The sequence below is a fragment of the Helicoverpa zea genome, chromosome 30 (genome assembly GCF_022581195.2).
Source record: "Helicoverpa zea isolate HzStark_Cry1AcR chromosome 30, ilHelZeax1.1, whole genome shotgun sequence".
Lineage (NCBI taxonomy): Eukaryota > Metazoa > Arthropoda > Insecta > Lepidoptera > Noctuidae > Helicoverpa > Helicoverpa zea.
The window spans coordinates 3,024,600-3,036,821 of NC_061481.1; the positions used below are offsets into that span (position 1 = coordinate 3,024,600).

Consider the following 12,222-nt stretch of genomic DNA (forward strand, 5'->3'; position numbering starts at 1 on the left):
GACCATCCCCGGCTGCGGGATTGTTCGCGCGAGTTACCGCGGCCCTGGTACATAAGAGGCCTACGACGGAACACGATGGATTTTTTGTTATTAAGAGTCTGACATTCTCTCACCGCTGCAGCGGTCCTCCGACCTCCAACCTGGTATGATGATTTTTGACGTTGTTAAAAAAAAAAGAAAAAAAAATGAGTGACCATCTTGTCATTACTTCCGAGTTACAGAAGGTTCGCGATGTTAGTCGGATCCCGGCTGTCATTTTAACATCTTTGACAGTCGCTATGGATAGTCAGAAGTCTTAAATTAAGGCAACCAGTCTTAGGTTGTCCAGGTGACTGGGTAGAAGAGGCCAGAAAGGCAGTCGTTTCATGTGACCCACAGACACCCAGCTTTATTCATTAAGGATAGACCCCAAAATAGTTGGGAAAAGGCTCGGAAGGTAATAGGTAGTCGGCGCTACTGCCCATATCCTGATTTTTACTGCTTGATATAAAATATCCGTGAATTCATTCTTAAGTCTCAAATTCCATACCAATTTAGTAACTGTTTTCGACAGTTCAGCACAACTGCTCTCTCTCCGGTGGTGTTGGATTGCCCTCCCATTGAACTGAGAGTAGAGAAATAGAGTGCACCTGTGTCTGCGCAAATGCTTGTGCACTATAACGTCCTGCGCAGTTGGCTGATCTCCTCAAATAATCCTATAATCCTTATTTTTACCCAACAGTTCAAAGAGCTATTCGGTGACGCTCGCGGAATCGCAGCGGCGCTCGACACGATCGCACTAAACGCTGCGTGGGTGCAGCGTGCCGACAGCGATCTGCTGAGATACTTCAACGCTTTGGCGCATTAAGTGTAAGAATAGTGTAATTTTAGTTGGCTTTTTGTGGCGCGACTGCTGCGCAACTGTTGGGCAACTGCGGAATTTTAATGAAGGTGTGAATTGTAAAACAGTTTGGAAGCAAAGTTGCGCAACTGTGTCGCCACTACTGCGTCAACTTAGCAAAGAATATATTTTCTCTTTCGGGTTATTTTAGATTTAATTTTTACTTGAGAGATATGAAATGTGTTACTGTCAACAGCACAAAACATGTTTTCTTTGAAATATTTTTTTAACTTAATTTATGAAACTGTAATGGAATAATTTTGATTCCCCTCCAAATACCTGAACTGAATTTTAATTGTTATAAAAACTGCCCGCACAAATGTTTTATTGTATTTCTCGAGCGTATCATTGCGTTGCAACTGTGTCGCAACTGTGTAGCAACTGCGTGGCAATTGAGTGACAACTTTCAATGACTTACTGTCAGCCATTTAAGTTATAAGTTTATGACATAATATAAATTACTATTATTCTAAATAATAATCCTAAAATGCCATAATAGTTTTAAGTTTCCTTCCTATAATGAAGAATATAAAACAGTATTAATACAATATATGAAAAAAATACATATTACATAAATATTCACAAAGTTATTTACGCACAGAACAATTTATTTATTTGTCTTTTATTAATAATATTGATTTTATTTTCGACCTTGCAACAATATGCAACTTTCAGGCAACTTTTTATCGGCCAACTGTTGCGCTACTTATGTAAAATAAATCAATGTTAAAAATAAATAGACAAGCTTCTTAAAATATTTATAGATTTTAAAAGAAACTTGAAATAATTCTATGATGTGTTAGAATTTATTTTGCAGCTTAAAAAACATGAGAAGACTTTTAGAAAAATTTACCGACTTCAAAATTGAATTATCGCTTTTGGGCTAGTAGTGAATTCGCTCGAATATATCGGGTGTGTCGTAATCACAATATTCTATGGCGAATTGTAAAAAAAATAACCTAATCCATTCAGTGGTTTGGCCACAGGAGTCATTTTTCGTTTGCATATATTTACAACATCATGTGTAAAGCAGAGATAAAGTTAGAAAGACTAGTAAAATTACTGGTCCGTGATCAATATATAGGTAATATTGTTTCCGAAGCTTATTAGTTCCACTGTACTTTGTATGTTTTGTTAAAAATTAAATACCTAGGTGTGGGCGAATTGCCTACTACACATTTTTAAGGGGTTAGGGGTCGATTCGCCCATTTTATGATTACCTTCGTGCGAGTTGTTTACACAAAAAAAAATATCATTAAAAAAATCTCGATTGGCACTTTCGTGCGAATTGACTACTAACCCAAAAAATATCGAATTCTTAACTTCACAACATTATTCTATTTTCTGCAGAAAAAACTCGAAACTTTTTGAGGTCGGTTTATTAAATTAGAAAAAAAAACTATTAGATTGACAACTTACAAATAGAAAGACAATCTTTTCTACCTAACATTTTGTACAAAAATATAAAATCATCATCTTTTCTATGAAGTAGGTAAAGTATGTAGTTCGTGTAAAGAGCGGTGTAAATATGTAATTTTAGGTCAAAATTTCAGTATCAATATTGACCGGGCGATGTTAGAAATTAGTGAATATGTCACCGGAAGATAATAGAATCCGTAAGTTTATTAATTGCCTAGGAAAATTATAAACTTTCGTAGAATCATCATCATCATCATCATCATCATCATCATCATCATCTCAGCCATAGGACGCCCACTGCTGAACATAGGCCTCCCCCTTAGATCTCCACAGATACCTGTTAGAGGCGACCTGCATCCAGCGTCGACGGCGACCTTTATGCGGTCGTCTGTCCACCTTGGATCCTGTCTCGTAGGATATGGGCGTAAAATAATACAATTTATATCTTCTTTGGAATCCTACGAAAGTTTATAATTTACCTGAGATGATAAGCTTGCGATTCTTATTATTTTCCGGTGACAAATTAATAGAATATTGTACAAACTTCATCAGTGTCGGTAAAGTACATATGAAAGATATCTTCATAAATATTGTATTAGCAACGTCATTAATCACTTTGATCCAAATCATTTAACCAAATACATTCTATATTCCATTGAGTAGGCACTTAACTTAATTTAAACAATCTTGATAGGACTTTTTACACAAATATGTACATATTGAACAACGTCGTGGTGGCCTAGTGGGTAAACGACCAACCCCTTCGGAGTATGAGGGTGTGGGTTCGATTCACGTCAGGCAAGTACCAATGCAACTTTTCTAAGTTTGTATGTACTTTCTAAATATATCTTGGCCACCAATGGCTGATAAGAAGGTGAAGGAAAACATCTTGAGGAAACCTGGACTATAAAGTCTGAAATCACCAACCCGCATTGAGCAAGCGTGGTGATCAATGCTCAATCCTTCTCCGTGTGAGAGGAGGCCGCAGCCCAGCAGTGGGACGACAAAAAAAGGCTGTAACACATATTCAACAAATAAAATAATGATTTGATTTAGTACTTAACTGTTTTTATTGTGTTTAAATTCATTTTCTTTACCATATTAAGTCGGATTGCCGTCCCATCGCGCTAAGAGAGTGAAGAAACAGTGAGTGCACCTGTGTCCAAGCAAATGTGCCCAAACTATAATATGTCCTGCGCAGCTAGCTGATCTCCTTATATTATTATTATTGAGTGCCCACTCAAATGGAGTCTACGATAGTCCGTAGATAACTACAGCCTTAAATGTATTAAAAAATCTCAGTATTTGTAACTAAAATAATAAGTTGATAGATGTCGACATTTTCATACTTCATTCGAAAGAGAACCTTTGTAATGAGGAGTAAAAATAACTCTTGTAAAACTATGGTTAGGCGCATCACAGACCATGTCTGATTATCCTTTGCAAAGGTATATTATAAACTTCATATTTGCTGTTTTCCCGCGGTTTCACTCGCGATTTGGATGAAGCTTAAGCTAAGCTCGGTCGGCTTTAGTGAATCGATCAAAAAATCTATTACCAATAGGAAGCCACGGTATATCTGAGCGTGTGACATTTTATTTGGATATGGAAAGTAATTAGTTCCCCAGGAACGTGGAAGAAACAAGGAATAAAGTACTACATTGTTAGAAATTCTGTTGAGTCGAGAATGAGTAGACCTTAGCATACAAACGGATAGACGCCGTGGACTTTCCTTTATTTACGAACCTTAAAAAATGTGACATAATCCATGTCTCGGCCCGCGTCTGAATCGGTGACAGATTTTTTGTGGGAGAAAAATAGATCACACTTAGTATAGTGTAGGTAATACTACAAAAAGTCGATCAGAAAATCCGAGTTAGACCAAAATGCCAAAAAAATCTGTCCTATAAAAAGTCTGATGTGGGCGGGCAATCTGCTAGGTACAGCCACCGTCAAATCTCTCAATTTGATAAAAACTAATTTCTATGATGCGCCTAACGTACAAAAAACTTAGCCGACTGAATGTTTGGGCGTTATTTCGAATGCCAACATCGGCTACATTCGATACTTAGAAGTCATTAGTCCATTAAAATTTGTATTCGACCAAAAATATAAATGAAAATAATTTTCTATTTTTCTAGAATAAAAAACTTTTACATGTTTTGTCGTAATTTTGGAAAAGATCCGACCAGTAGTTTATTATTGTCAGTGTTGCAAATGTAAAAAATGGATTGTGTGTGTTTGGTGTTGCCATATATTTGAGTGTAGAATATTTTTGTCGATTAATTATTTTGGGAATTAAAATAGTATTGTTTACTCTGTCCGGATATTTTCCGTTCTGTCCATATTTATTAGTATTAGTCTTTAATTTAAGTAATTTATTGATCTCAAAGTGTGATGACAATGCTGTGTGCCCGACGTGTTTCAAATCGTACCTACATGTGCATGATTATCTAAACTAAGTCAATGTATTTTATGTAATTATCTGAACCATATAAAATAGTTATTTAAGTAAATTATTTAATCCGTTAAGTTCCATTCCATTGTATTTTTAATGAAATTATACCTACAACGTGGTCATACAAATAGGATCAGCTATTCACCTTTTTTGACAGCTGTCAAAATGACATGTGTCAAAAACTGAGCGTCAAAATGTGGTAAACGTAGTTACAGACTTCCTATTTGTTAAATCGCAGTGTTTGTAACCTATTGGTGATTCCGAAATATTCCAATACTTTTTACATGGCAATTTGAGTAATACAGACATTACCTGGTGAAACTACAAAAATAAGTAAGTACCTGCTTAAAAAAACATTTTTTTTCTGTAATTTCGGAGCTTTAAGGGCACAAAAATTATACAAACAAAAAAAATCCTCGTTGCTATTTAGTATACGAAGATTGACATAGTTGACTGGGCCCCGATTCTCCTAAGTTAATAATGTCAAAATCGAATAGAAATCGAATCGCAATATGATCGTAATAGCAGTTTTAACCATATCGGGCATTCTGCTACTAATAAAAGACCAATCGTATTCGATTGACATTTGATTGGTGTGCGATTGGTCTGCTATTTTGATGATTTTGGTCTATACGGTAGTTTGCTGTACAATCATTTTGCAATCGTAAATCATTTGCAGACAAAATGATTCATTATTTTTTTTTTTTTTTTTTTTTTTTTTTTTAACTTTATGCAACAAAAATATTACATAGGCGGACTTAATGCCATAGGCATTCTTTCCAGTCAACCTTAGGGTGATGCAGAGAAAAACATGGTAGGTGCATTAGAAAATAAAACACTAAATACTAATTAAATACAACAATATTAATACAAATAACAATAAATACATACATACATACATATATACATATAATATACCAATAAATTATTGTGATGATGATTCTGCCAACGATTTCTTAAGCAAGTACTTCCGCACAGCACTCTTGAAAGATTGTTTGCTGAGTGACTTCCTGGTTTCTAAGGGCAGCGCATTCCACAGAAGAATAGCTTGAATGTGAAAAGAAGAGTGGATAGTGTCAGAGGTATGAGAAGGACAGTGAAGAAGAAGATTGTGAGAAGAGCGAAGATTTTTGGAATGACCGGAGCAACGGTATTGAAAATGAGGAATTAGATACGAGGGGGGAGTAGGAGAGTTAAGTAAAGAGTAAAGGGTCGTCAAGGCACGCATCGATCTTCTCTGACGAATGGACATCCATTTCAATTGCGTCCTATACTCAGAAACATGATCGTACTTCCGCAGGTTGAAGACGAATCTTATGCAGTTGTTGATGAGTCGATCAAGTTTGTTGAGCAAGTCCGCATTGAGGTCGAAGTAACACACGTCACCATAGTCGATAATAGGAAATATTAGGGACTGCACAAGCATTGCTTTGGTTTTCGGCGGCAAAAAGTTTCTTAACCGATTTAGATGACGTAAGGTTCCAATTACACGCTTACTCACACTAGCGACCTGAGTTTGCCAACTAAGCGTACTGTCCATATAAAGACCCAGGTTCTTCACATTGAGGCTAAGCGGAACAACAACATCGTTTAGGATAATCGGACGACAGTTCGTAATATCCACCTTACTTACCATACGAGGACTACCCACGACTATGGCTTGACACTTAGAAGGATTTACTGACACCCCGAATTGGTTAGACCATCGATTAATAACCGACAAATCTACATTCAGTTTGTCAATGGCTATATGCAGATCCTCAGGCCGAGCCTGAGTGTAAAGCTGAAGATCGTCGGCATACAAATGATACGCACACTGAAGGTTAGGAGTAATGAAGTTAATAAAGATAGAAAATAATAGTGGAGAAAGAATACCGCCTTGTGGGACACCAGCCACTAGATCACGCCAATTAGACAATGTCTCATCAACTCGAACAGCTTGCTGGCGCCCACGAAGATAAGATGAGAACCATTCCAGAGCCTTGGGTGAAATCATAAGATGGGAAAGGATAGATTCTAGGATATCATGACTGACGGCATTAAAGGCATTAGAGAAATCAATAAGGACCAAAGCTGTAACTTTGGTGTCCTGAATCCCCTCCCTAATGTCACCAGTCACTTTGAGAAGTGCCGAAGCAGTGCTGTGTCCTGGCCTGAACCCAGATTGCAACGGGCTAATAAGGTTGTGTAAGTGGATGAAGCTCGACAGTTGCTTATGGACGCAGGCCTCCAACACTTTTGAAAGGAAAGGAAGGATTGAAATTGGTCTAAAATGGGTGGGGAGGGATGGATTTGCAATTTTGGGAAGGGGACGGACGTAAGCATAACGCCACAAGGAAGGGAATTGACCCGAGTATAAGGAGTAGTTAATTATATCAGTGATGGATGGGAGTATATACTCAAGGATCGGGATGACCATACTACGACTGATATCGTCATAGCCCACGGCCTTGGACTTTATCGAAAGGATGATCTTTTTGATATCACCCGCAGACACCGGAGAAAAATCAAAGATATCAGTGCAAGGATGTGGAAGGCTGGCAATAAAGTTTACCGTCTGACGAGTGGTTTGACGATCCAAACTAAAAGTGGTAGAGAAATGGCAATTGATCTCATCTAAACCAATCGTATTAGGCAACTCTGACTGACGTGACTTACCGATACCTAGTGAGCCAAGGAACTTCCAGATATCGGCTGCGGAGCTAGACGTAATATTATCGAGAATGTGGCGGCGTTTAGCATTACGTATCATCTGGTTACAACGATTTCTTGCTGTTTTGAACAGAACCCAATTCTCCTCTGACCGATCCTTTTTAAACCTGCGAAAGGCCCGATTTCTCCGTCTCATCGCCATACGTACTCCTCTCGACATCCATGGAGCTGGCGGACGCTTAACTCTCACCGACTTAACTGGTGCATGAATGTCATAGAGATTTTGCAATAACCGGTTCAGCGTCGCTACTTTATCATCGACAGAGGAGGCGTTGGCTACTTCAGCTTCCCACTCAAGTCTCGAAGCGTCCTCGCGTAACCTATCCACATTCATTTTTGCAAAACAACGCATGTGCAGAACCTTAGGAGTAGGTTTTGGAGGCTTTAGGAGATAGGATAAATGAATCAAGTCATGGTGGGAAAAACAAGGAGCAGGATATTGGGCATGTGAAGAGACAAGGGAAGGGTCGGAGGTAATCATTAAGTCTAGCCAAGTATCATCACCTGCAATATTGCAGTGAGTAGGTTGGAGTGGTAGAACATGAAGACTGGCAGACTCAATGATGTGAAGGAGTTTACGGGAACGATGGGAAGAGGACAAAAGGTTGGTGTTGAAATCACCCATGATGACGTGATGTTCATACTCAGACCCTATGGATTCCAGAGTCGTCTCAAGGTCAGAAAAGTAGTCTGCTGTAGGAGGACAATAGACCACTCCAATAAGGACCTTGACCCCTTTGACACAAACCTCAAGGAAAATGTACTCGGCAGATGAACAGAAATCAGGGGGTGAGGTGGCACGTATTTTGAATGGCAAGTTACTTTTAAGATAAATGGCAACACCACCACCACCCTTTCCGATCCTATCATTTCTGACGAGCACAAAACCAGGAAGCGAATAGCTGGTGGAAGGGAGATGCGGTTTGAGCCAACTCTCAGAAACCAGGACAACATGAACGTTAGCATCAGAAAATGCTTCGTATAAATCATTATAATGACTAGGCACACTCTGAGCATTTATATGACATATGTTGAGAAAATGTCGGTTGTGCTGACTAAAGGTCATTCGCAGGTAGTCACCAAGAGTGTCTGTACAGGAGCAAAAGCTTGAGTTTGATAAGTTAGAAGAACTATTGGCAGAATGAAAAGAATCATCATTGGCAGTCATAAGATAAAAAATAAATAAAATATTATATACTAATAGAATATAAACACAAAATAAAATCAAAAAACTAAACTATACAGTAGGGTGACGCAGTACAAAAGTACATCTCTGCACCACCCACCAGCTGTAACAATGCAAGAAAAATCTAAAAAGGCTAAAATTAACTGATGAAAGTACAAGAAAAGGTATGTTTAAGACATTCGGTGAACATTATCAAAATGAAAAATATGCAGGAACAACTCAACGTGCAACGGAACGTACGAACATAACCGAAACGTCAATGTCAATAATGTCAGTGACAGTGATGTGACAGTCAGTAGTAGTGACATATCATAATCTTATTATTGTAAATTGAAGGTGATACTAAAAAACAGATACAGAAGAGAAAAACTAGCAAAAGGCACAACTTTGAAGAGATTGTTGATAGCGAAAAGTATACATATATACATAAAATGCTTAAATTGCTTATAAATGTTGCGAACCATATGAAAGCGCTATTGTAAGGTACGTAAACATTGCTTCAAGCACATTAAGAATATACCTTATCAATCAGCCAATAAAAAACTAAACAAATACTAAACACTAAGTACGTTATTCTAGGACTTGCCACGAGCAGCAGATGGCGGTTGCGCAGAACCCTTGGGGTATTTCAGCAGCAATGGATCGAGTTCAGCTTGGGAGGATATTTTGTGACGACTGCCATCAGGAGCTTTGATGTGAATGACTCCTTCTTGGGTCCAAGAAAACCGCATACCGAAATGCAGTCGCGCCTTGCTGAAAACAAACTGCCTGGTCCGAGTCAGGAACTCCTTAATGGCAATTGAAGATCCCTTCAGTGATGTTTTGGCTCTCCATACTGAAGCTTTCTGACTCACATCAGCAAACCTCACCAATATGGGTCGAGAACGATCCTTATTTGATGTTCCGAGCCGATGACAAATGGTGATGTTATCTCCTGAGATATCTTTGAGAGACAATTTATTATGGAGAGTCTCAAGAATATGGGCTTTGCAGTCCTTCTTGTCATCTTCGGGGATCCCAGTAAAAATAAGTGCCTTCCGTCGACTCCGCATCTCCAACCCGTCAACCAACTTGGAGCATTCCTGTATCTGGTTCTTTAAAAGGCCCAACATAGTAAACACCAACTCACGGAAACCACGAAATTCCTCAGCAAGTTTAGCAATGGTGTTGGACTTCGGGAGACTAGCAGTCTGAATTTGAGCTTCCATCTCCGACATCTTACTCAGGATGAGCTCCTCCAAGTTCTTCTGGGTTGCGTGAACATCAGCCAGTTGTATTTGTGACATATTAGTGCTTGTAGGAAGTGTGTCAAAATTTGTGCAAGTGATCAGCTGGTAGGTGGTATAATGCAAGTGCTAATATTTACATAACACTTCACCCTCTCTATATAAGTTTTAGCAACTAGTATATTCCTCCAAAAGCAAAGAAATAAATTGCTAACTAATTAAATTAATATTTAATTGATATTTAATTAAGAGCACAGTAAAAACACGTCTTTTATTTTTCGCGCCTACCCACGAAAAAAGAAATTATTGAATGACAGAAAAGGATAAAAAGGCTTATTTCAAAGAAAAAATAGCGGAATGCCACATACGCTTCAATCGTAATCGAGTCGGGATTGGATCTCAGTCGAATCGAGTCGAACGTCAATCGAAGGTCGCTTAAGTAAAATTAGGAGAATCGGGCCCCTGGTGAATCAATTGTCTGCTTATTTCACAAAATGTACTTATGTATTACACAGATTGCCCGTACAGTGACAAAGTGTGTCTGTATTATATAACCTTAAGACTACTGTGTAAACATTTTGTATTCGCTTTTGTAATAAATTTTCCCATTGTAGATGAGCGGTTTTATTTCTTATAAACTATGGTGGCCTTCATCATTATCATCTTCCGAACCTTTTCCCAACTATGTTGAGGTCGGCTTCCAGTCTAACCGGACTCAGCTGAGTACCAGTGCTTTACAAGGAGCGACTATTTGACCTCCTCAACCCCGTTACCCGAGAAACCCAATACCTCTTGGTTAGACTGGTGTCAGACTTACTGGCTTCTGACTACCCGTAACTACTGCCAAGGATGGCCTTAGTAGGTTAAATCCTGTCTCTCAAGCAGCGGCGGCCCTAGCCATTGCGAGGCTACGTGCGGCAGGTCTATGCGAGGCCCTTTGTCCTACGTGAAAAGTCTGTGTTGCGAGAGTAAGCTGGTGTTTTGATTTAGCTAAACGTCATGTTTGAAGAGAAATGCTCAAGTTAAACAAATTTTTTTTTTTTTTTTTACTACAGCTTATATTTAAAGAATCACAAAATTAACAAATATTAAAATGATCTGATGCTTGATAATCGAATGAACTAACAACGTCATTTTCGATCGAAAGAATAGCAAGCAAAAGGGCTTGGGCTTAAAGTCGATCTTGTGTCATCGAATTCCCTAAGCATGTTTTAATCATTTTAAGCCTCGAAAAACTGCTTTTTCTATATTATTATTTTATTATTCGAATTCTCAAGACTATTTCGGTAGTGGGATAAATTTCAATTAAATTCTTTTCTAATATATATTTCAGCACCTAGATAATATTCAGCTCTTCATATAACTGATTCAGGACCGTCTCTAGCTCAGCGCCCGGGTGCAATCATGACCCAAGCGCCCTCTATGTTTTGAAAGATTGTGACTTGAGTTGTTCGAACGTCGTAAATAAGAAAGTTCATACGGAAACTAGGAGTTATTTTCTTGTTAATAAAAGAACTTATAAGCGGCATTCGCGAGCGTAGCGAGCGCAAAAATGTTTGAGCTTTGGGTCACAACAGCACCTAAACTTGTATAATAAACAACAGTGCATGGTGAAGTCGCGAGCGTAGCGAGCGCGAAATTTTTTGAGTTTTGGGACATAAAAGTACTCTAATCAAGTTAGAAGCTAAGGCCCTGCCTGCCTAGTGAACAGTCGCGAGCGCAGCGAGCGCAAATATTTTAAAATTGTTTTTTTAAGGACTCTCAAATTAAACTCGGAATTAAGCACAAATAAAAAGAATCCGTGACTGAATCGAGAGCCAGTTGTTTTTGTTGCTTTGGAGTTCCAACTTTTTTATATTAGTGTGGGTTGTAGTGCGAGGCCCCCCCAAGCGCGAGGCCCTGTGCGATGGCACAGTTCGCACACCCCTAGGGCCGCCACTGCTCTCAAGTATAAGTACAACAAGTGCGCCAGGTCAGTCAAGTACAAACGATAGCACATCCGACCTACCTGAATCTGTCAAGTTTCTTCAATAGATTTTCAACCTTATCACAATAGTGGAAGGTTAATGTTCCATTGGTATTTGACAGATTCGACTGACTGGAAGCCGACCCCAACATGATTGGGAAAAGGCTCGGAAGATGGATGGTATTTGACAGATTCGGGTAGGTTGACCTGCTGGCGTCTGTACACACAAGTCTCGCATAAACACAGGGGCCCGATTCTCCTAATTTTACTTAAGCGACATAGGTTTTATTCAATTCGAATGAGATCCAATTACGATTGAAGCGTGGGTATGTGGCATTCCGCAATTTTTCTGTCATTTAATAATGAATCATTTTG

General features: G+C 38.7%; 1 protein-coding gene across 1 annotated transcript in view; it reads left to right on the top strand.

The window, feature by feature from the left end:
- Positions 1–3,040, top strand: part of LOC124644672 (aminopeptidase N) — a 38,600-nt gene extending 35,560 nt beyond the window's left edge. The window contains exon 28 of the mRNA XM_047184175.1: positions 722–3,040. Within this exon, the coding sequence (XP_047040131.1) occupies positions 722–847 (126 nt within the window). The 3' untranslated portion in view covers positions 848–3,040. The remainder of the gene's footprint in view (positions 1–721) is intronic.
- Positions 3,041–12,222: the final 9,182 nt, after the last annotated feature.